The sequence below is a fragment of the Tiliqua scincoides genome, chromosome 4, assembly GCF_035046505.1.
Source record: "Tiliqua scincoides isolate rTilSci1 chromosome 4, rTilSci1.hap2, whole genome shotgun sequence".
NCBI lineage: Eukaryota > Metazoa > Chordata > Lepidosauria > Squamata > Scincidae > Tiliqua > Tiliqua scincoides.
Genome location: NC_089824.1, coordinates 206,864,723 through 206,890,382, shown reverse-complemented (window position 1 = coordinate 206,890,382; position 25,660 = coordinate 206,864,723). Strand labels below are relative to the sequence as shown.

Below are 25,660 nucleotides of genomic sequence, written 5' to 3'. Positions count from 1 at the left end.
CTCTTGGACCCAAGCCAATCAGCTGTCAGGGACCCATGATAAATCGCAATGCATTATTGATAATCATAATTACTCTGACATGCGCATTCTACTCCCTGGGAGTAATTTCCCAACTCTAGGAATTTGTTGTGTTGCAGGGGTGGGAAAAAATTGCTACTATTTTGCTCCCGATGCGTGTGCAGCATGTCCAGGCGCAAGCAGGCGAAACCGCAGCACATCCACTCCGAGGAGCAGCAGCCACCCCCGGGTGGAGCCAGTGGTAAGCCACCCCGGGCAAGCACCCAACTTTCATTGATGCGCAGGAGGGATCAAGCAGGGGATCGGACGGGCCCCCGGGGTGGGGGGTGGGGGTGCTGGCTTTTGTGTGCCTGGCTTCTTTCTCTCGCCCACCCCCCACTGCTGCTCTGGAAGGTCCTCAGCCACACAAAACCCTCTCGGGATCTGGACCACTTGGGGATGGATCCCCAGCGCCTTATTTCTAAGGATCGTAGAAGCGGATCAAGATAGTGCGTAGATTAAAAAAAATATATCCATTTTTTTCCCTTTCGTTTTCCATCCTTTGCTTTCTTCTGGATCATCTCTACTGGATCTGACCTCTGAACGCCTTTTTATTATAACAAGAGGGGAAAAAAAATAAAGCTTCAACTTTTAAAATTCCAAATTTTTTGCCCTTGTGTAGCTTCCTGCGACCCCCACCCAGATCTCCCCACCCCTCTCTACTGATCTGGCTTCTGAACCCCTTTTTATTATAACAGGAAAGAAAAAAAATTGTTTCAATTTTTAATTTTTAAAACTCCAAATTCTGGGGCTCTCCTGCGACCCCTACCCAGACCCCCCCCTCAAAAAGAAGTTTGTTATAAGGAGCTCCTTAGCATCCTTTTCTGCCTGGGGTGGGACAATCTCCTCTTTCTTCCAATGGACTTTGCTAAAAGGTAACTCCCTAAAACTTTTCCCCCACTTGGGGGGGGGATTATTGCAGAGAGGGAGGGGGCAGGCGAGGGAAAAGCACCTTTTGTGATGCAAGGCTGGGGGGGGAATATTGCCCCCCTGATCCATCCTTCAGTCTCTCCTTATTTGGATGGGGTGCTTCCTCTTTCTCCCTCTCTTCCTCTCCCCCCCCCCCCCAAAAAAAAAAACTTTGGGCTTTGCTTGTGGCCAGGGAGAGAGAGAGATCGCAATCACCCGGGACCTTTTGTAGCATGACCTCCAGCCATCTTTGATTTCCGACTTCCTAAAATAACTCCGGTGAGCTAATATGGTGTGTTTGGGGGGTCGGTGGGTGGGGAGAGAGGGAGATCTTTTCAATCTGCCCCAACGCTCCGCTGCTTTTCCTCTGGTTCTCCCCCCCCCCCGGTTCCCTGACTTTTTCTTAAGGACAAGAAGCGATCCCTGACTTTACCTCTCAGGATCTCCCTCAGATGGGGGGGATCTTTTCGGAATGGCTCGCATGGAACCCGGTGATGAGTGTCGCCCGTGCTGCGGCTTAAGCGCTTCCTCGGTAGCCTGGGGAGGAAGGCTTTGGCTTGGTGCGTGTTTTGGAAAGTTGGAACTTTATTAAAGTGAGATCTCGGAACCTGATGGGGGACGAGGTTGGAGCCCTGGAGACTTTATGATCGGGAACTCTTTGCAATGTGGAGTGATCTGTCCTCGAAGAGCAATCAAAGTGTTTTCTTTTTTTTAAAGGATTTCGTAATTCACAGCCCAGTCTATGCATGTTTACTCAGAAGTCAGTCCTATTACAGTCAACGGGGATTACTCCCAGGAAAGTAAGAAAGGGTTGGAACCTGAGAGCCCAACCTATGGATGTCTACTCAGAACTAAGTCCCACTGTAGTCAGCGGGGCTTACTCTCAGGAAAGTGTGGATAGGATTAGAGCATTCGGTGAATCTGATCAGACTTCACTTGCCCCTCCCCCCCATACACACTTTGGGGGAGAACGGGATGAAATCTTAAATAATGAAATGATCCTGTTTTGGGGGAAAAGGTGTGCTGGATTCTACAGTCAAAAACCCCAGAATAAACTCTCCCCCTCCCCACCGTGAAGTGGTTGATAACAATATAAATTGGGGAGGGGGGCTTGTGTGGCAGCCTGCAAGAGGCTGGGGAGGGGACGCTTCTCTCCCTGCGCCTCTGCTGCCCCTTCCTTTGGAGTCCCAACGTGCGATCCGGTTTATGGTGATTTAAGAAAAGGGCCAAGCTGGCCATAAATCCCATGTTTAATGCATGACTGTTTTTCCTTTGTGCATATGGTTAGGGGGGTGGGGTGGGGGGTTGGAGGTGAGGCTTCCCCTTGGAAATCTCTGCAGCTCCGGAGGCGGCCTTGAAACAAAAGGGTTAATGACTCCCTTGGAGTTGCATACTCCAAGTGGGGGGGAGAAGCGGGGGTCATCGTTAAAGGACTGAGATGTGCCTACGTGCATCCAGTGTCCCGGTGCGGGCACCTGGTTTCCAAAGATCAAGCCTGGGATCCATTTTCACTGTACTTTAAAGAAATGCCTCCTACCTTAATGGATACAACTCCCCTCCTCCGCTGTGGAGCAACTTAACTAGTAAAGGGGGAGAGATGGATACATCCTCCAGGCTTGCAATAAGTTATCAATCCATTAGAAAACACATACAGCCAGGCTGAACAGTTGGAAGGTAACTTTTTCCGTGCCATTGCGGGAAGTTCAGTTGCTCTCTGGCGCCACCCAGAGGACGCGGTGCCTGCTTGAAGTTAGCACTGCTGGAGAAAAGGCATCTATCTGTCCTTGGAGTGAGAGATGCTTGTATGTGTTCTGTTCCTGGTCTGCAGAGTTGCTGGCCGCATTTATTTCTGCCCAACAGGGATCAAATGTGTAGTGCACCTGTGGGCTGGGCAGAAATGAATGGACGCCTAGCCCTTGGGTGCTCTGCTAATGACTTCTGGAATAATTAGAGAACGTCAAGGCAGGTCCTAAGTCTGTTCGGTGCCTGGATGAAATGGCTGGAAGCCTTGTAAGCCATTCAGGTTCTTGGAAGAGCAGCTGTTTAGTCTGTTAGCAACCAAAGGTCTTGTAGCATCTTAAGACGGCAAACTTAGTTATGGCAGACAAGAGCTTGCTTCATCAGATGCCACTTCTTGCCTTTAAGATGCTGTTGTGGTGGTGGTGTTACCCTTGTAGCGTGCCTTCCTTTATTTAGACACACAACAACCTTATGAGGTAGGCTAGGCTGGGAGAAACTTTCCCAAGAACACCCAGTAAATTTTGTAGCTGAGCAGGGATTTGGAGTTACAGGTGCCAAGTCCAGACTCAAGATCCTAGCAATTACAACAGAGAAGGTAGCCATTTTTCAAAAAGCTGGGGTAAGAAACATTATAAATTGAAGCAAAGCTGTTTGCCTTTTGTATTGTTTAGTACTGTGGGGTAGATCTTGACTGTTGCAGAAGTTCATTGATTTAAAAAAACAGCAGAAGTTCTTCTCCAAAGGTGATATACAATACAGGGATAGATGTATGTCAGATCAGTGCCTTCAACTAGTTTGTGCAAAACCCAAGAGTTAAAAATCCTGAAATTTGGTTATCCCAAATTATTAGCATTTTAAAATGTGAAAATGGCAAAAACTAATTAGACCCCTTCCCATTGACTGGGGAATACTCAGGCATGACAATACTCAGGCATGACAATAAGGCATAATCAAGGCAAGCACTTTTCAGCTTTAGGGAATGAATCACAGGCAAAAATTTGCAAGCAATATGGGAATCAGCTTTTGAAAACAATGCCATGTGCTTTCCCCCCCCCCCCCCCCCCGGAAAATGTAGCTGTAAAATTGGTGATCAATTAACAGGTCAAAAAAAATATAGCTGGTGGTCATTTGAGAACAATAATTATACACCAAAATTAGCATTTCACCCCTGCATAGGATTTAGCTGCCTTTTCCATTTGATAATAGACATTAGGACTTTTTGTTGAAACAAGGCAATGTGACAATTAAAAAAAACAAACTTATAATTTCTCTTCCAGACCCACACTGGGGTATCTTCTTCTCTCCTTATACAGTGTGTGTGTGTAAGTAAATGCATCAGACAGTAATAAAATTTAAGATGCCCTTGTATTAAATAAATTTTAAAAAATGGAAAGGACTACATAAAATAAATATCTCCTGGCAATTCTTTAGAAACCTGCATTGATGGTAGATTTTGTGTTGAAAATAAGTTTTGAAAGTTCTTATAAAGACTAGGGAGATGTGCAGCTGACCAAGTGGTGGAAAACCATTGAAAAGTCAAACCGAGATCTACCTTTGTTCACATTCGTTTTGTTCAAATTGTTCATCCTCACTGCATGTCAGTTTGAGGATGGCTGCTGGGGAGGCGGGTGTGGTGAGAAATGCCTAGGTCCTTCCTCCCTGCCTGAAATGCAAGTGAAACACTATATTGGTTGTAGTGATTGAGCCTTTTCGGCTAAAGTCGGCAGCTTGTGACGTTTTGACAGAGCTGCTGCTCTAACCTTTGCCTCCTCCTGCCTACTGTGGGTGGTAAGTTGATGTCAAGCTTACAATTAGGACTCTCATGCAATTGACCTTGGCAGCGGGGTTTTCTGCTGTTTAACTTGATCTTAAACACTGTACTAGTGTTAAGTGTGGTCTGGAGCTGCCTTGTTTATAGTCGAGGGGACTTGCTGGTGGAAGTAATTGAGTGTGGAAGAAGAAATGGACCTTGGATGAAATAGAAGCAAGGGGGCTTCTTTCTTTTTCTTTCTCTCCCCCTCCCTTTTCCAGTGCGTGAGCTGTTACAAGCAAGTAAGATGTGGGGGTCTCAGTTCCCCTTAATTAATCCTGTATGTGGGTGTATGGTAGTGGAAATAATTCAGCAGTTATCTGTTCTATCTTTAACTTCAACCATGAGTTAGATCGCAAAATATGAATTTATTTAGGGATCTTGCAATTTTTTGCATCCTCTAGGCAAATATAGTGGTATTTAACTAATTCTACTGGAGGAATGCAGTATTGGCCAATAGTAGAGAGCTAGGCAAAATAATGGCCAGCTTGTGTGTAGATAACACATTAGTTGTGACTCTGTTTTTGTGAAATACTGTGCTTCATTTTCTGTGCGGTGTGTGTTTAAAAAACAGTGTTACGACTCTGATAATGTAAGCATGTGGATTAGCTTGTAATTTTAATCCAACACAATTAGTCTTCTGTTCTGCACATAGAGCTGTTTTCATCTTATAATACACCGTGTCCTCATCTGTTTGATTCCATTAAGCTTCTTGTTCATAGCCTTTGTACATCCTTTTCATGAAAGTTTTGACTCTTGGCAGGTAACTTAGGACACTTTATTCAGGAGCCTTGTCAGCTTTTGATAAAGTTTTCTAAAATTCTCTCAGAATGCTAGTGATTACATGCACACTTATGAGAGAGTAAGTTCTGTTGAAGTCTGTGGTTCTTGCTTCTAAGGAACTTCCTTCCATGTTTAGGTTTGCACTATGTAACTCTGACCAAAGTTTAATTTCTCTTTCCTCTAATTCTATGCAAGATTTTTAAAATACACATTGCATTTTAAAATCTGATCTGTTTCACCCATGGTGTGATGATCAAAAATGCCTGTGATGTGATTGTGACTGACTGCTGAAATCAAAAGCCTGCTAAGTTTTAGCTTGTTATATGGTTGAGCATAAAGGTTCTTGCTAGTCTACATCTACCATGACCTGGCATTGATCCAGATTTTTAGAATATCCTGTGGTATCTGCAGTCATGGTTGCAATACTGGAAATATTTAACAGCAAGAGAAAGAAAGCAACCCAGACCATGTTAATAGAACATGAGGCTATACATCTTAACTGAAGAAATGGTTCAGAACAGTTGTTGGTGCAAAAAAAAATGTTTGTTTGGAGGTTCTGGGAACTGGTTGAAAAGTCTTGTTTATGAATGGCCAAGATGGTATACAGCTTAATAGACACTTAGGCCTTCAGAATTTCAAATCATTTGTTTGTAGTGTTGCCCTTTGGAAGCCCCTCCCCCCACCATGCACAATGAACATGCTTGATATTGAGGATCAGAGTACCCTATGCTTCTGTATGTGTAGGGAATGAGTACTTCTAGGGAAGACAAGGGATACTATCAGCCAAAATTAAGCATTCTGATGACCTGTTTTTGTTTTTTTTTCAATGTGCTGAAACACTGGTCCCATTGGCACAAATAAAACTTAACAGTGCATTCCTACATATGTTTAGAAGTGAGTCAAAGGGGCTTACTCTTTAGTAAGTAAATTTAGAATTACAACCTGAATATGGCTAGCTTTAGCTAAATGGAACTTTTCTTTCTTTTTTAAACTGGCCTATTTGAGAATCTCCTTATCTATGAGTCAGTGGGCAAGTTTTTAAAAAGCAAGACCATTTAATCAGCTTAATCTCTGCTGTAATGCAGGGTGGGGTGAAATATGCTTTAAAACAGATGTCATGAAACTGGCATGCTCATTCCAGCAGTAGCAGGCACTTGAGTAAATTAAACTGGGTTATCAGTGGGCCCTTTGTCATGGGTTTCCAGTATAATATTGTGATCAGATTGATCACATAATCTGCACATCGTCATTCTTTTCTATTCATTTAATTGTGATTGCAGTAAACTCAGCAGGAAGTTTGACTCATTCTAATTATTTACAAGATGTTGATGAATAACAACCCTGTTATCTGAGGGAGGGAGTAAGAAAACTGAATATTGCTTCCAGCATTGGTTGGGGTCTAAAATGCCTTGGAGATGCCTGTGTTCAGATTAGTGTTTGGCTAGAAGCTTCCAAAGTGTAGGTGGGGTCTGGATAAATTAGTTGTTGATGGCTTGCCCACTGTAAAGTGGGTCTAATCCTTGCACAAGGTAGTTGTGAATGTGAAGATCATTAGTGAAAACTCATCTTCAATGGCTGTCCTGTAATATTAGAATAATAGTATGAGCATGGGTTTTAAACTGGTGGTGGTTACTGTAACCTCCAATTGTAGTGTAGCAGTCACAATTTCCAAAATGCATGTATGGCTTAGTTTTGAAAACTACCACAGCTCTAAGCATCAATTGTACTCTTTTGTATTTTATTTATTCCATGTTTACACTGCCTTTCTGCCAAGGCATTCAAGGCAGTTTACAATTTTGATATACTAGACCAGGGGTTTCCAAAGTTTTTGGCAGGAGGGCCACATCATCTCTCTGACACTGCATTGGGGGCCGGGGGGGGGGGGAAGAATTAATTTGCATTTAAAATTTGAATAAACTTACATAAATGAATATATTAAAGATGAACTTATATGAATGAATGAAGGTCTTGCAATAGATCAAGGCCTATAAAAGGCCTTGTACAAAGCAAGGTTGGCCTTTCCTTCACTGCCACTGCTGCATCACAGATGTAAAACAGCAAGCAGTGGAGGGAGCCCTCATCCCATAGCTCATGCAAGAAGTCAAACAGTTGCTCTCACGCTGAGAGCAGTTGCGTCGGGCCAGTGTGGGCTCCAACAAATCTCCAGAGGGCCAGAGGCTCATTGGAGACTAGGGGTTCCCTGAGGGGCATTGAGAGGCCTCGAGGGCCGCAAGTGGCCCCAGGGCCGGGGTTTGGGCACCCCTGTACTAGACTGTACTATCCTTGCCAGAGATGTACAGCCCCCCCCAGGAGGTTGCCTCCCCAACCTCCCAGGCCTAACAAGGGGAAGATAAGTCTTGCTATCACTGTCTGCAGCCATTGGAGCAGCAGCTACTGCAGGGAAAGTGGTGATTCAAATAATTAAAGCCTCTAGAAAGATGGATCTGTAAAGATGGGAGAAGATCGAAGTGACTTTCTCAGGAGGCAGTGGACTGGCAGTGGATGTCTACATGCAACTTCACCTGTTTGGCAGCTGGTGCAGGTAGCAAGCCACTTGCCTGCTCTTGGCTGACTGCTGGGCCAGCAACAACATAGTGGGAACAGCTACTGTTGACTTCTACTTGCTCCCAAGCCTGGCAGAATTTGGAAATCTATATGCCAAACATTTGAAAAAATGTTGTGGACCATTGTGCTTCCCACACATTTCCTTGCTCTGCTAGCGTTGGAAGTGAATCGGAAAAGTGTGTGGCAACAGGCAGAGGCAGTGTAATGACAAGCAGATGCATTGTCCCTGCCCTGGTGGGGACTTCAGTCAGTCCTGAGAATTGGGAACCAGGGACAGTTAGTTGCTCTAGGGCAGTGCTTCTCAAACTGTGGTCCACGCAGGCTGCCAGTCAACAGCGTAACTCCTGTGTGGCTTCCGGCTTCTCAACAGATCAGAGCTGTGAAGTCTCCTGAGGCTTGCTGTGAAAGTTGAACGTGTGCCAAGCCTCGCGAGAGGCAACATGACAGCGGGAGTGATGAGGTGAGAGCTGATTTTATTTTGCTCGTCCGCCCCAGCAGATACTTTGAGAAGCACTGCTCCCGGGTACCACGGTTTGAGGTTGTATTGCACAGAAAAAATGCCTCTTTAAAACCAAGACGGCATTGCTGATTCGTTGCTGGAAGCAGAGTGTGAGCCAAGTTGCATGGTCATATAGGTTTCCACACGGCAGGCCCAGATGCATTAATGGTCCCCCACAGCCATTATCAGCTACACATGCATATTGAGTGTAGTCATAAGGGGCTATGAGGAGACGAGCTCTGTGAGAGATGCACAAGCAGACTGTTTAAAAACAACAAAAGCTTTGCGACCCTCTGTGATGCATAACGTGAACTGCATGCTTTGACCTGGAATTATTTTCTTCTAATACTAAATGGGAAAAGAAACTGTTTTGGGGTTGGAAGACAAAAGCACTTTGGAACATGTAGCACAGAGGTTCCCAAACTTTTTAGCACCAGGATCCACTCTTTAAAGCAACGCCCTATTGGGACCCACCTAGGTTTACCAGACTTTAAAAAAAGATCTAGAAAGGAGAAGTATTTTATAAGTAATAATAACCAGAAAATTTCCCCTGGGGGCTGGGGATAAGAATAGGCCCTCAGTTTGGCTGTACTTGTCGTAAGAGGCGACTAAACAGCCACCTGGTAGCCTGGGAAGGCAGCCTGGGAAGGCAGCTCATCTGAGAGAAGGAAAACTCTGATCCCAAACCTCCACTGCCTTGTGGCTACATCCAGTTATGGAAAAGGCTTCAGGAGTCAACCTCGAGGCAAAATCCGGAGCCGGAGTCCCTGAGGCAGTTCATGGCTGAACACAGTCACGTTCTGGCAACTCCTGCGACGCCGCTGGAACCAACCATATTGGCCTCTGCCTTTCCATTGGACCATTTCAGCGACGTGGAGAGGGGGGATTTGCTGCATGGGTAACAGCCTATCCTCCATACCTACTTTACCCAGGCTTCGCGCACTGGAGAGGACACTCTGTTCCAGAGCCACCATTCAGAGCGCAATACCATAGTCTTCCAAGACTGAAGGATGCCAACACACAACCAGAAAAAAATACCCTCAGACATTTATCTCCTTATATTTACACATGCTTGCAAACTGCAGAAGCTGAGCTCTTTGCACAGTAATTAGCAGCTACAGTATCTGATTTCTGAATAGCCTCAGGCCTTGAGGCAGTTAGTTATCTGATCTTTCCATCACCCTTTGGGGACTCACCAGCAATCAGGTCGTGACCCACAAGTGAGTCCTGACATACAGTTTGGGAACCACCGATGTAGCAGCATTCTTACCGCTTGTGTTTCAGTGCTAGATCTTGGAAGTTGATGTGCTCTGGAGCTGAGATCAAACCAGAGTGGCAGGGATATAGTAAGTGTGTGTACCTTTGCCTCCTCTTCCTCCTAACCTCTGATCATCTTCTTCATAGTAAATACAGTTTGGAACCATAATTTTAAAAGTGGGCTCACTTACCCTCTGTTCTACCCAGCCAAAACAGCCTATCAGCCCCGGTCCTGCCAATCCCTTGTCTTTGAAGGCCCAGACAGGAAGCAGTATTGGATCGCGTATGTGACCTTGTGTATGTGACCTCTCCTTGTGACCACCAACCATAAAAGTGGGCTTGGTGAGTTGTAAGTTTGTATCCTAGATTTAAACTTACCGGTAAATGGCTTCCTTGCTGCCCATTTGTGTTTTTAGTTCACTGGAACACAATTGCCAGTTGTTCCTTACTCCAGGATACAAATTAATCTAAAAAATTGGCTGGCTGTTCAATACACTAGATCAGTGTTTCTCAAACTGTGGGTCGGGACCCACTAGGTGGGTCGCGAGCCAATTTCTGGTAATTCCCCATTCATTTCAATATTTTATTTTTAATATGTTAGACTTGATGCTACCATGGTATGTGACTGCATTTGGGGAAATGTTACAGATCTGTTCTTTTAATAGGCTATTGTATATACCAGGGTTGTCCAAACATTTTGGCCGGAGGGCCACATCATCTCTCTGACACGGTGTTGGGGGCCAGGAAAAAAAAGAATTAATTTACATTTAAAATTTGAATAAATTTACATAAATGAATTTGTTAGGGATGGAACTTATATGAATGAATGAAGGTCTTGCAGTAGCTCAAGGCCTATAAAAGACCTTGCACAAAGCAAGCCCAGCCTTTCCTTCGCTGCCACTGCTGCATCACAGATGTGAAACAGCAAGAAGTGGAAGGAGCCCTTATTCCACAGCTCAGGTGAGAGGTCAAACAGTCCTCAAACATGCTGAGAGCAGTTTTGTCAGGCCAGCAGAAGCTCCAGCAAGACTGGAGGGCCAGAGGCTCATTGGAAACTGGGGACTTCCTATGGGCCGGATTGAGAACCCCAAAGGGCCACAAGTGGCCCCCGGGCTGGGGTTTGAGCACCCCTGCTATATATGATAGTAAATGGGACTTACTCCTGAGTAGGATTGGGTAGGATTGTAGCCTAGGATTGTAAAAAATTTCCTGTTTGCTAATGTCACTTCCAGTCATGACATCATTTCCGGTGGGTCCTGACAGATTCTCATTCTAAAAAGTGGGTCCCTGTGCTAAAAGTGTGAGAACCACTGCACTAGATTCTAAAATTTTGTCGTGTACGTGCCATCCATTCCACCTCTTCCACCCCTCTCTTTCTCTCTCTCTCTCTCTCTCTCATCCTCTTCCTCCTCCATTCTGTGAGCTCTGGGTTTCACTTCACTTCTCTCCGCCTCATTCAGATGGCAGTGCTAGCTGCTCGTGCAATTCCTACGGTTTCATGCTCATTTCTACACATGCATCCCACTGTAATTGTTACCTTCACCGTTCTGTTATGATGTAGAACTGTCAAAATGTAGAACACTGGCAAGATGCTGCCCTAGGCCACACAGGTGGTAATGGCAACACTGGCCCAATGTCATTGCACTCCACTCCTGCTGCTTAAAACTCTCAGGCACCTGTCTAGAGTTAGTCTATTCAGAGCTGGGCTCTGGAATTGGATAGATTGGTAGCTGGCTGCTGCTTCTGTCACTATGTCCTTTCTTAGCAGTGTGGAGCTGGACTCTGCAGTGCACAGGCTCACTCTATTCTGGGATGCTTGGGCAAAAATTTAGAAGACTTCATGTAGATAAGCTCTTCCCATCTCATTGGCATTTCACAGGCTTGTAAACACCTGATTGCCTGCTCTGGCTAATAAGAACATTGGGGTATACAGAGGATAAACCTCTCTAGAGCAGGGGTGTCAAACATAAGGCCCAGGGGCCGGATGCGGCCCGCAGAAGCTTTTTATCTGGCCCTCAGGCTCTCAGCTGCTGAGCAGTGCTGAGGTATTACTGCTATAAGGGCAGCCCACATGAAAATTATGGCTGTCCCATATCTTGAAATATGATCAAGATTTGTGTGTTTTGTGTCATTTACAGCTAATGAGTTCCTAAGTGAGAAAAAGTGCTTATTTTGGGTTATGACCTGTTTAATGACATCATTTCCTGCCTAATGACATCACTTCCGCCCCTCAGCAGGCACCATGAATGCTGTTTGGCCCTTGGTATGAAACGCGTTTGACACCCCTGCTCTAGAGGGTGGATAGATCAGTCTTGGAGAGACCCATGTTCAAATTCCCACTGAAGCATGGGGTTCACTGGGTGACCTCAGACCAGTGTCTGAGCCGAACCCATTTACAGGGTTATTGGCAAGATAACATGGGGGGACACGGGAGGGAGAGAGAACCTTTTGTATATCTCCTGAGCTTCTTAGAGGATAGGAAAATAGCAAACTAACTTGTCGTGTGGGGATCCTGTGACTATGTAGGGTGCCTTTTAACAGAAGGTTGGACTAGGTGAGTTTTCAGACATCTTTGAATGTGGTGATTCTTCAAGCTAAACAAGGGTCCATGTTTGCGTGCTACAGAGTCTTGATGTGGAGGTTCTTTTTTTGGCATCCATGCGGGAGTACAACGTTTGGTGCTTCTTCTGTGTCTGTGCCAGGCCCTGCCAGGAATAGGCTAATTGTGGGGGCCTACATGTGGATGTTGTAGTATCTTGTAGGTCAGAGCTGAGAAAAGAATTGCCATTTCGTGTTCTTTTCCACCTTGAGGAACGTTCAAGGTGACCTCAACACCTGGTGTTGAGATCTGTTACACATGAAGGATCAATAGAATACTTGACTCCTAGGCTACTCGTCTCTTCAGTTAACCTTAAAAGCAGATAAATGTCTTGTAGAACGTGTAACTGGTTCCTTGAGGGTCACTTCCAATTATCAGTGGGGTGTGGTGGAAAACACTAGGTGAATAATTGTCTATCTGCATTTGCTGCTACAGAAGTTTTGCATGGTACTGTCTGGCAGTAGGTGTAGGTGAGGATGTTTCCCTTAGGCAGCAGAGAAAGGAGATGGAGCCCCCAAGAGCTGGAGAGAGGTTTTAAAACCATGTTCTTGTGATCCTAGCATCTCCTTTTAGTTGTGCCATCTTTTTATTTATCTATTTATTTATTAAAAAATACATCTTTTTATTGTACCATTTACTGTAAGCCACCTTGAGAATCTTTTCAGATTGTAGGCAGGGAATAAAGCCTTAAAACAGGAAATTGGTGCTAATAAAAACGGGAAATCGGTGCTCAAAACAGGAAATCTTTGCTTATTCAGTGTCTTCTGAAACCAACCCGAAAGGGACTGGGCAACTACTGTGCTCATTGGTCTGGTTCAGATATTATAATTGTGATCAACTGCCTCTCATGTTCTGCCTGTCTTTCCTGGTTAGCAGTAACTGTGCTTTACTGGGGCATCTGAACCAGTCAAACTGTCAGTTGCCTCTCAGATCTGAGAGTGAGAGAAGAAAGGAGCGCTTAAGCCTGCAGGGCACCCCTGTTTGCTAAAAAATAATTTGCTGATTGGTGAGCATGATGTCTGAAGTGAGCTGCTCTGTTGCTGTTGCAACTGTATGGATACCCAGAAGCATCCAGTCAAACAGTGAGATGACCTTTGCCATGTCTCTGTGTGCCAACATTGCCATGCATGCCAACATTTGCCATGGAATGTTGCCGTGGAAACTGCACATCTTGTGACAAGTGACTGGACACTACTAGTGAGTGGCTCTATGTAGCAAGTATATTGTTGCCCACATACACTGAAGTAAGTACAGTACTGTAGCCCAATGTTTCTCAGTGTTTGTCCTCCACTGTACTACTTCACACAATCCACCTATTCAAAGTACCACCAGAAGTAACTGGTGATGACATCATTGCTAGTTACTTCTGGTTTGGGAAGCCAGATGCATTATGACCAGTAAGAGGCTCAGGGTGGACGGGAGAGCTTTTTTGAGCGCAGAGAAGTATGCTTTGGAGCCTCCTACAGCTGTTTGTCGCATTCCTGGTCTCATTGCCCATGTCCAGGGGTCCTAGAAGTGCCACCAGACACCACCTCAAATACCACTGGTGGATGAGAAACACTGCTGTAGCCTGAAATACATCTATGAGGAAAATAAGTTCTGGTTGCAAAGGAAATAAAACTATGTACTGATCTGGTTACAAAGGAGATTCATGGACACTGAGAACTAGTGGGGTTAAATTGGAAACACAGCTTGCCTTTTCAAATGAGGAAAATGCTGCACAGAAAATGTCAAAGGACCCCTAGTGCCTGTACTCTGTGTGCAGTCAGGGTGACCTGATGTCCTCCTTTTCCAGGCTATGTCCTAGGAAAAGAACTTAAATGTCCTCTTCCCTGTGAGCAGGCAGCACATACCTTTCTTGTAATGAATACCTTATATGTATCACAGTTTTAAATTTAATAATAAGTAATATAGTGCTTAAACACATGAAATCAATTTGCAACTGTTTAGCTTTTATTTTGTCATGTCTTACCTTTTTCTTGGATGCCCTACATTTTGGGGTGCCTGGTCCTCTTTTGTGGTTATGACATCTGGCCACCCTGTGTGCAGTAAAATACTCTTTTGGTCTTGGTTGTGCTGGTGTGGAAGCCATAACTATGATGGTGTCCATTTTGAGAGAAAGCTAGGTCAGTGAGGATGGTTAAGGCTGCAGTCCTACACACACTTAGCTGAGAGTAAGCTCTTCTGAATTCAACAAGAGTTACTTTTGAGTAGACATGCATAGGATTGTGCTGTAAGAAAATGAACTGGCAAGTACTAAATACAAATTGCTCTGCTATGAATCCACTAAGTAATATTGGACAAACTGTTCTTTCTCAGTTCCTTCTGCAATGCAGTATGTGGATAATCCTGACCCACTTTGTATTCTTTCAGTATATCCATGCAACTCTGTATATGAAGCTTTGTGAACATTTTCATAATGTAAAAACTCTCAATTAAATTGAATCCAGTAATGAAGCTTTGGGACCTTCTTGCACATCACAGCCATTTTGATGAAATAAGTGACTGCCAAAACAAATCTATATAAAATTTATGATTGCTTTTTGTTTCTTGTCACTGATGCTAGCTAAGTATGTCTCCTTTCCTGTATACTCTGCTCAACATATCCAAGTACTAAGTATATTATTGTTAGATGGGTTCGTTTATACCATAGTTAGACATGTACATTTTAATTGTAACTGCTGAGTTGAAATTTCTCAAGGTGACTGAGGAATGCAAGCATACATTGAAATTCATTCTCAAAAAGTTTGCAAGCGGGACCAAAATCTGATGCCGCATTCCTCTGGCGGTTTTACTTGCTCTGCTTGAAGAAAATTTTTGCAAAACCACCGTTTCCATCTCTGCGTAGGAAGCCATTTTTGTGTGTGTTGGCATTAAAACATGCTTGTATCTCCCTTTCCGAGGAGGGGAAAGCGTGAATATCTTGTTCCAGCAGACCCTGACACTTTCCACTTCCATAAAAGTTTTGTTGGCCTAAATGATTCATACTTGCTCTAATTGTGGGTGTATAAATGCTACTTGTACCTTTACAGCATGTTCATGATCATTAACAACTTTGAAATTTTTCCTTTTGGCACTTAGCATCTTGGATTTTTCAAATACCTGACCTTTGCTTGCTACTCTTTTGAATACCTTTGCCTACTGTTGAACTATATTAAATGCCCCTAAGGAATATCTTCAAACAATCTTAACTGAAGTTGGCTGGCTTGATCTCTGATCATAGTAAGTAACCAGGTGTCTCTTACTTGCTCTATGCAGACTAGCTCAGGATGAGATTTTTTCACTGAGACCCCAGGAAACATCAAGGTATTGATATCAAGGTATGGATATTGAGAGAAGGGTTTAAAAAAAGACCCTATAGCAGTGATTCTCATTCATTTAGCACCAGGACCCACTTTTTAGAATGAGAATCTGTCAGGATCACCAGAAGTGCTGTCATGACCAGAAGTGACACCATCAAGCAATCCTAGGTTGCAATCCTACCCACACTTACCCAGGAGTAAGTCCCATTTACTATCATTGTTAAAAGAATAGTAGTTTGTTAAAAAATATAGGTCTGTAACGTTTTTCCAAATGCAGTCACATACCATGGTAGCATCAAGTCTAATATATTAAAAATAAAAATTGAAATGAATGGGGACTCACCTAAAACTGGCTCGTGACCCACCTAGTGGGTCCCAACCCATAGTTTGAGAAATACTGCCCTGTAGAATTCTGAAACATAGTTTTGTCAAAGCATCACACCTGACAAAATAGCCAATTAAGCTTGTACAGAAAAGGTTACTAATGATTTAATTAAGGTGTGGCCATCCTTTCAACTTTAGGGCTCCTGGTCCTTTACCAATTGTGTAGAGGAGGGAATTTCAGCAGGTGCAGCTTGTCACCTTCTTCCCACATCCACTTTTTTTCCTAGTTCTCTGTTGAAAATTCCTAGGTAATAGTCAGAGCACAATGGTGGAGTCAAGAAATTTTTCTACCTTCCTAAAGCCACTGGGAAACAAACATGGGTCGAAATGAAGGGAAGGCAGAAGGGGTCCTCACAAATGCTACTAGCTTAGTAAGGCATTTCCTGTAGGATTGGTTGTTTGATCAGTTTAAACAAGTTGGATCAAACAAGTTGTTTGATCAAAGAGTACAGCTGGAAGGGAGGCGAGGGTGAGAAAATGGGAAGGAACTTGGGCATTGTAGGGAGTAATCTGTGCTGCAGCTATTGGAATGCAGTTGGTGAAGGATGCTGTGAGGCTAAAGCTTGCATAAAAGGCTCTTGCCTTCTAACACTACCCCTCTCCCCCGTTAACTGTGGGGGGAGAGTAGTTGCTCAGTGATGAGACTATACATGTTCAGAGGCTCTTTCCTTCATCATAGTAAGTAAAAGGTAACCACTATACTGTACTGCTAATGAGCTGAAGTTCTTAATTCTTGCATTCGCAGGAGCATTCCAGATGCTTGGGGGGGGGTCCCCAGGGGGAAAACAGTTAGAACATGCTCTGAGACAACTCTTCCTCCAGCACATCATGACCAAACCCCCCCTGGGATTTCTCAGGGGCCTACACTACAGACAACTTAGCCGCCCTGGGTCCTGTTAGGAGCCGCCCTGGGTCCCGTTAGGGAGAAGGGCGGGATAAAAATAAAGTTTTATTTTATTATTATTAACTTGAAACTCAGAGTAGTGCCTAACTTCTAAAATGAGAAGTTGCCAAGTTTGCTATCTACATAGAGTTGTAGCCCTCTGACATAGCAACCTGCTATCCTTACTCTAATTTCCTGACAAAAGAGAACCTAATGCAGTTACTCTGCTGTCTTGTTAAGGCTGTGTGTATGTGCTTAAGGCACCTGCTTCAAATGATTTTATTCTAGGCTGGAGTCCTAACAACACTTTAAAAAGACATTGCGGACTTTTGCAAACTAAGCACTTCCCTATGATGTGGAATCTTCGCCTGGAAAAGCACCCTGCATGTGTTAAAAATATAATTTTTGAGATGGACATGCATTGCTCGTATATAGCTTGTGATGTATACCTGGCTTTGAGAGTTGTGTGTCCACCTGAACAGTGCAATTGTATGCATATCTACTCAGAAGTAAGTTCCACTGTGTCCAGTGGGACTTACTCCCAGGAAAGTGTGTATAGGATTGTAGTCTTAAGTGTATTTTGAAAGTGAGCTTTTAAACCAAAGTGATTGAAGGCCCAATGCTATCCAATTTTCCAGTGCAACCATGACAATGGGGTATGTGCTGCATCCTATGTTGCAGAGGTAGTCATGGAGGCCTCCTCAAGGTAAGGGAACATTTGTTCTCTTATCTTGGGACTGCATTGCACCTGCACCAGTGCTGGAAAGTTGGAAAGGATTGGCCCTGAGAGTTTTATGAACAAATGCTTAGCACCATGAACCCAATATTATGTCCTTTAGGTTCTGTATTTGTTCATTTGAAAGGGTTGGTAATTGCATTCACTAAAGAGTTTAGAATTTCCACTTGCTTATGTACATAGAAAGGATGACCAAGTCCACACTTTTAGCACCTGAATTCTGAGTAGAATATGGTGGTTTTAAAAAGGTTTAACACAGATAAATTAGAAGTTACTAAGACCACTCAGATCATCTCGAGTATGCATGCTGTCATAAGTATCAGAGGGTGGCAGGAAGTAGAAAAAATCCTTTTTAATCCATCATTTTGTGCCCTGTCTTCTAATGATCTTTGCTCAACAGCCTATGCCAGACAGCCTGGCTTGTATTAGAATTATGGGACCATTAGAATGCCAGGGGAGGAGGAGAATTCCATGGGATGGGAGGAGACAAGAACAGACTGAGGATGTAAAAACTACAAAAGGGAAGTTATAATAACGTGTATTGGCATCTGTGACATTGTTGAACCTCTGAAGACTTTCTCTATGAGGACTTTAGTACATAGATCCTACTTTAGAGTTTGGGGGTATCAGTGTTCTTGCACAGAATGTACTTTCCCTTAGAATGGACTACGGCAGTGTTTCTCAAACTGTGGGTCGGGACCCACTAGGTAGGTCATGAGCCAATTTCAGGTGGGTCCCCATTCATTTCAATATTTTATTTTCAATATATTAGACTTGAAGCTACCATGGCATTTGGGGACATGTTACAGACCTGTACTTTTAACAAGCTACTATGTATATTCTTTTAACAATGATAGTAAATGGGACTTACTCCTGGGTTAGTGTGGGTAGGATTGCAGCCTAGGAATGCTAAAAATATTCCTGCTTGATGATGTCACTTCTGGTCATGACATCACTTCTGCTGGGTCCTGACAAAATTCTCATTCTAAAAAGTGGGTCCCGGTGCTAAATGTGTGAGAACCACTGGACTATGGCGTTAAGGGGGAAATCTGTCCTCCTGAAATATCAAGAAATGGGCCGTAGCTCAGTGATTAATATGCTTGCATTATGTGCAAAAGGTCCTAGGTTGAATTGCTGGCACCTCCAGTCATTTTGTAGGCAGTGTCAGGAAAGTCCTCGACCCTGGTTAGCCACTGTTGGTCAGAACAGACAGGATCTGGCCCATTCAGTCTACCATCTCTTCCCATTTTGAATATTTGAAAATTCTCTATATTGGACCATGTATCTGTGGGATTTCATTCAGCAAATGTCTTTGTCTACCAGCTGCCTCTTCCTGCTGCAAAATGTGATTGTAACTTTCAGTTTGTGTTGCTATTTGGCTCTGAGTCATCTTTTCTCTTTCCGGTGCCCTTTTTAGGGAGTCCACGAGATGTCCCAGGTGACGGAGATGGTGAAATGAGTTCCAAAAGGTGCCGAACAGAGGACACCCACATCTGTGAGAGATGCTGTGCAGAGTTCTTTGACCTCTCTGAATTCCTTGAGCATAAGAAAAATTGCACTAAAACACCACCTGTCCTAATCATGAATGAAGGTGAGGGAACGGTGCCCCTGGAAGACTTCCCCGATAGCTCCTTGGGGAGTTTTCCAAACAGTCGGCTGGACAGTAGAACTGCCAAGGAGAGTCATGCAAAGAGTTGCTCTAGCTCTGTGGAAAAGAGAGGTGAGCGGATCACTTCTGAACCAGCTGGAGGGGTATATCTAAAAACGGAGCCCCCTGTTGGTCACGCAGCTCCTGGGTTAAGCTATCTGCCCAAGCCCAAAGTACCAAACACTAATGTGACTCTGCAGACGATACGTGGCACTAAAGTGGCTGTCAACCAGTGTACCTCAGAGACATTGTCTCCGTCAGTGGCTGGCCTCAATGCTATTCCGATGATCCTCGAGCAGCTCGTGTGTCTACAGCAACAGCAGCTCCAGCAGATCCAGCTCACCGAGCAAATCCGTATCCAGGTAGCCATGATGGCCCCGCACATCCTGCATCCTTCCATCGCTGCTGCTGCAGACCCCCTCAAAGCTTTAGGTGCTCACATGTCCCAACAACTGTCTGCTGCTGTTGCTTTAATTGGACAGAAAGCTGGGAACCAAAGCCTATCACTGGAATCCTTGAAACAAGGCAAACTACCTCATTCGACCGTCGGCATTCCAGCTGCTGCTGCTGTCTCTCTGGCTGGCGGGCTGGCACCTTCCATCTCCTTGAAGCCTGACACAAACAAAAGCCTGCCGGGCTCCCTCATGTCGCGCTTCCAAAGCCCTTTGCTACCTCAGTCGTCCGGTCCAGTCATCTTCCAAAGCCCGCTTGCTGCTGTTTCCTCAGCGGTTGATCCTTCCAAGAAAGGAAAAGGAAAGCTGCCAAATGTGAACGTGTCTGAAAGCAAGCCCAACGTGGAAGAGGCCTTATTCAAATACAAGTGCAAGTTCTGCGGCAAGGTGTTCGGCAATGACAGTGCCCTGCAGATTCATCTCCGCTCCCATACTGGCGAAAGACCCTATAAGTGCAACATTTGTGGCAATCGTTTTACGACCAAAGGAAACCTTAAAGTGCATTTCCAGCGGCATAAAGACAGATATCCTCACATCAAAATGAATCCCTATCCGGTACCCGAACACCTTGACAATGTGCCCACTAGCAGTGGCATACCATACGGGATGTCTGTGCCCCTGGATGAATCCAACCTTATTGTGGATACCAAGCCTATTTTGACCTCTCTGCCAAGCTCAGTGGGTGCTGGCTTGCCGCAGAATGTTTCCAGCCTAGCAAGTAGCAAAGATTCTTTCAGTGGTGTGCTCCTGAGCGACGTGCAGCCCGGGCCTTCTCCAGAAAGTGAAGGTGGCTCCTCATCGGGTGCGGCCAGTCAGGAGTCGGGGATTGAGCAGACCCGGAGCTCCCCGCAGGCTGGCTGCAGCGTGAGTGCCTTTCACATAGGCAGAGCAGGTGAGCAAGGTTCTGAAACGACAAAACTCCAGCAGCTGGTGGAGAATATTGAGAAATCCACAGCTGACCCCAATGAGTGCCTGATTTGCCACAGAGTCCTCAGCTGCCAGAGTTCCCTCAAAATGCATTACCGCACTCACACCGGCGAAAGACCGTTCAAGTGCAAGCTCTGTGGCCGCGCCTTCTCTACCAAAGGTAACTTGAAGACCCATTATGGAGTACACCGGGCAAACACACCCTTGAAGATGCAACACTCCTGCCCTATCTGCCAGAAGAAGTTCACCAACGCAGTGGTGTTGCAGCAGCATATCCGTATGCATATGGGGGGACAAATCCCCAATACGCCAGTTCCTGAGAATGCACATGATACTCCCACTGTAGAGGCCACCACCTCTGAGAAAAATGGAGACCCATGTTGTCCAGATGAGAACGTGGAATGCATGGAGACAGAAGGTGACCTGGAATTGCAGGATGGCCCAAGTCACTCTTCTAAATCGCCCACCCCTGGAAATGCTCAGCCCGATCCCTCAAGCTCTGTGTTTTCCAGCATTTCAGTGCTGGAAAACCAAATGAAAATGGTGAATTCGGCTTTGACTTTACAGCGGCAAAGCAGCCTGAAGTCCAGTGACAATGGTTCGGCAGAGAGTGATGGAATGACGAATGACTCTTCCTCGGCGTTGGGTGATCCAGACTATCAGAATGGCAGCCGGAGTCCTGTTGCATCTGAATCCGCTTCCTTCCCAGCATTGTCTCCAGCCAATAGTCAAGCAGAGAGCACCAGGTCTAAGTCTCCAGGTTTTAGCATCCCAGAAGATGGGGCGGTGGGAAGTAAGCCCGATGGTCCCGAAATCCATCCCACAGAAAGAGAGAGTGCTTTGGATCTAACTTATGGCAATATTGGTCGAAAGGTTATCAAAGAAGAGCCTGGGTTACACTTCCCAAATGGAGAATATGGTGAGTTGCCTTTTTCCCCTCCAGTTCTTCTATATATAGTTAGAGACATTTCTAACTTAAATCTTTGGGTGGGAGTGGATGTTAAAAATTTACTATCTATAGCAGACCAACCAGTTTTTTGGGTGTTCTGTGGTATTCTGCTCATGTCTTAAAACTCTCCAGAAGACTGATCTAAATGCTTTGTTTATGTGACCTTAAGCGGGATGCAAAATGGTACATAAGAACTGACCCGCATGCAGAGCTTCATCTATCCCATTTCCAACAGCCAGCTATTTCTAAGAAGTCCACAAACCAGGCATGAAGACACCAGCCATCCCATTGTTTGTCCCCTATGTCTGATATTCAGAGGTGCACTACCTTTGAATATGGAGGTCCAGTTTTGCAGTCAGTGGCTCTTAGCCACTGATAGCACTGTCCTCCATGAATTTATGTGGTCCTTCTTTCATTTTTAGGCTGTCTGAACTTTTTAATCTATAGCTACATCTTGAGGCAGTGGATTCTGCAAGATGCACCTTTCTTTGGGCTCTCCTAAACCTGTTCCTGAGCATGTTTGCTGGTGACACTCCAATCTAGTATTGAGAGAAGTAATGTCTCCCTGGAAGTTAAGGAGTGAAGGAAGTCTTGAGCAGCTGGTAGCCTATAATACATTATTGGCAGGTTGCGTACATTATTGGCAGGAGCTAATAAAATGGCCACACATTGCTATGATATAGAATTATGTTTTAGTATGGGGGAAATGGACTGTGCACATGCAGAATCTGGTATATGGCTCTCTCCACATGCAATGGTGATCTATAAATGCCTGAAATATCTTGGCTGGGGTTGTCAGAGTAGGCCACACTTTAGGCAGGGCTTCTGGGCTGAGTTGCAGTGCCTTGTACTCCTGTCCTACTACTCCCACATGGTTTCTTTCCTGTCCAGTGTTCCCAGTCCCTGTGCTCTTACCTGCCTATGTTGCATTTGTGCCATTGGTGGTATGCTAGTGGTGTGGATTTATTGTGTGCAGCACCACCAGCCAGGTACAGTCTCATGAGTACTTGTGTGCCCCTGTGCACGCTAGACAGTTGAAGCATCCAGGGCTTTTCCTTCCTCAAAAAATGTTTAGTGCTTAACCAAAAAAGCCACCCTGTTGCTCTTGTTCCATTCACAGAAGTGAAAATGGGAGAGGGTGTCATTTGAGTGATCTTCAGGGTGCAAAATGGGGCAGGAGGGGGAGCTTAGCAGCAATGGTTCACACAGTAGCTCACAGCCACCAGTTTTTCTCAGAATGACCCTTGTGAATGGTTCTACATTGCACCAATCCCAGAGGTCATTCTGGGGGGAAATGTATCATTTCCAGCACAGAAATGGCAGCAAGCATGAAAATACTACCTCCGCCCTGCCCCGCAAATAAACCCTCCAGTAATCCACAGTTAATTCAGATCTTTACCTTACTTATTTACGTATCTGTGCAGTGCAAGCAGAGTACTCACCCATAGTATGTTCTTATGACTCTTCTTCAGGCCGAAGCAGTGTCCATGCAGCTTTTGTCAGAGCACCACCAGCTCTCATCAAAATGGAAATTCCTAGCGATCGTCCTATTGGCACAAGCCATTTTATTGGCCCCCCTGCATTGTCACCTGGTGTATCTCTTCTGGTGCCACCCCCTCGCCGTCCTGCTAAACAGCATATCTGCACTACGTGTGGCAAGAACTTCTCTTCAGCAAGCGCTCTTCAGATTCATGAACGGACTCACACGGGTGAGAAACCATTTGCGTGCTCCATCTGTGGAAGAGCGTTCACCACCAAAGGGAACCTCAAGGTGAGCAAGAGAAGCACGTTGATTGCATTTTGATACAAGGAATGAAGAGTCTCTCCTCACCCCGCCCCCATGTAGAATTTTGGCCTGGTCTTCACATGAAGCAAAAATCAGGTGGTAGAATGAACTGTACTACTTCAGGCTGCAGATAGGAAGGAAAGGAAATGTCAGTTTTTAACACTGGGTGTGAGGGGGTTTGCTAACTGGCAAAAACGCTTTTTGGCAGGCAGTGTAGGAGATGATTCAAATAATGGTCGTCCATCCATCCCCCTGATCCTTCATTTTACTGCCTCAGACCTCATTCCCACATCATTTGGCCCCATGTGTAGACCAGGCCTCAGTACAGACAAAGACAGGACTGTTTTCGTAACATCTCAGCATCAAAATTCCATAAATTTATGGAATTTGCCATCCTGAGATGGTATGAAAACAATCCTCTCTTCGTCTGCACTGAATCTTCTTCTTAGCCCTTCCATTGGATGACTGCTCTCTAATATTACAAGAAAGGGAGGGAGAAAAGCTTCTCTCTATACACCGTACATAATTTTACATACCTGTCATGTCCCTCCTCAGCTGTCTTTTTTCTAAGTGAGGAGGAAAAAGTCCATAGGCTTTAACCCAGAGATGGTGACCCTATAACATATGGGTCAAAGGTAACATGCCACAACATCTTGGGTGACATGCCAACACCCAACAACAACTGAGTTTGTTTTACTTTTATTTCACTTTTGTAATTATTTGATGTTTCTTTATATAATACATAGCACCACATAGATTTGACTGTATTTTTAAAAATAAACGAATAGGTAAAGAACTGTTTTTCATCTGAGGGGTGTCACATACCAGCAAAGAGATGTTAGGCATTTTCTGAATTTGTGACATGCTGAACCCAAGAGGTCTGCCATCATTGCTTTAGGGTGCAATCCAAACTTGCACTGGAGCAGGCAAACCAGGAGGCTTGCGCTGCATTCAGCGCAGGCTCATTGACTGCAGTGGCTCAGCCAGGGGCAAGGGGAAGCTCTTCCCCTTACCCGTGGGTAAGGGTTGCGCACCCCTATGGGTCTCCTCAGACCTGCGCCACCTCTGAAGGTGGCGCAAGTCCAAGGAGAGCGGAGCAGCTTGAAGCTGCTCCGTCCTCCGCAGGGACGGGGGTTGGGATCCGGCATAACTGTTGGGTCCCAGCCCTGCCCCGGCTCCCTGCACACCCGCCCCCAGGGGCACCCATCCCCCGCCCTCCCCCCACCCAGAAACACCTCCCTCCCGCCTCCTCCACACACCCTATGCATACCTTTGCAGGTGCGCTGACACAAGCGGCTGCAAGGAAGCCACCGAGGAGGCTTCTGCCAGCCTCCACGGACGTGGCTTCCTCCCACGGAGGTGCAAACGTGCTTTATGGCACGTTTGCAACCCTCCTGGGGCGGCCCAAGTCCAAGTTAGGATTGCGCCCTTAGCCTTTCTTCATAAAGGCCCTTTTCTGTACCTATTTTCAGCTTTATATTTTGTTTGTTTTTTGTTTTTTTGGTTGTTTTTGGAGATGGGGTTGCCAGACCTCTACCCAGGATTTTTAGACCTTCTGAAATTTACCACAAACTACTATAGGGTGCATATGGAATGGCATGCTTGTCGGAGGTGTGCAGATAAAGAAGGAGTTTACAAATTGGTTGATGTGATGGTGGTTTTGTGACAGGCATAGGAAAATTGCAATACTGAAAGTGGTCACTGGTAGTTTTGTAGATGATCCAAAGGAAAATCCCCTTGGCAGGAGGCAAAAGAGACAAACACCCCTTAGAATTTTGTAGGCAACAGGAAGCATCTGAAGACATTACTGGCAAACAGACTACAGTGGGTCCTCTTTATCTGTGGATTCCTCACCCCCAATTGAAGTGTTGCAAGATTAACATTAAGTGGAAAGATCAACTGATATATTCCCCTCCCCAATGTTCTCTTTTCCTATAAGGTCCATGTTGGAACTCACATGTGGAGCAACTCTGCCAGACGTGGGAGAAGATTGTCCATCGATAACCCCATGGCTCTGCTCAGCAATGATCCAAAGAAAGTAACGGAGATGTTTCCCAAAGATGTCATCCCTCCATCGGTCAACCTTGACCCCTTGGCATGGAACCAGTATGCAGCAGTGCTCAGCAATGGCTTAGCAATGAAGACCAATGAGATCTCTGTGATCCAGAGTGGTGGTATACCTTCTCTTCCCACCACAACTGGAGGAGGCGCAGCCATCAATATAGCAATGAATTCTGCCACAGTCTCCAAGCTTGATGGCTCCCAGTCCACAATTGGCTCAGAGATGGAAAAGTCCAACAGCAGTAAAGCAGACAATGTATCAAAATGCCAATTCCCTCATTTTATGGAGGAGAACAAAATTGCTGTTAATTAA

The 25,660-nt window shown here is 45.1% G+C and overlaps 1 protein-coding gene across 1 annotated transcript; it reads left to right on the top strand.

The window, feature by feature from the left end:
- The first annotated feature begins 183 nt into the window (after positions 1-183).
- Positions 184-25,660, top strand: SALL4 (spalt like transcription factor 4). Its single transcript, XM_066624371.1, has 4 exons — positions 184-259; positions 18,942-21,470; positions 22,973-23,271; positions 25,226-25,660. The coding sequence occupies exons 1-4, from the start codon at positions 184-186 to the stop codon at positions 25,658-25,660; spliced, it is 3,339 nt and encodes a 1,112-aa protein (XP_066480468.1).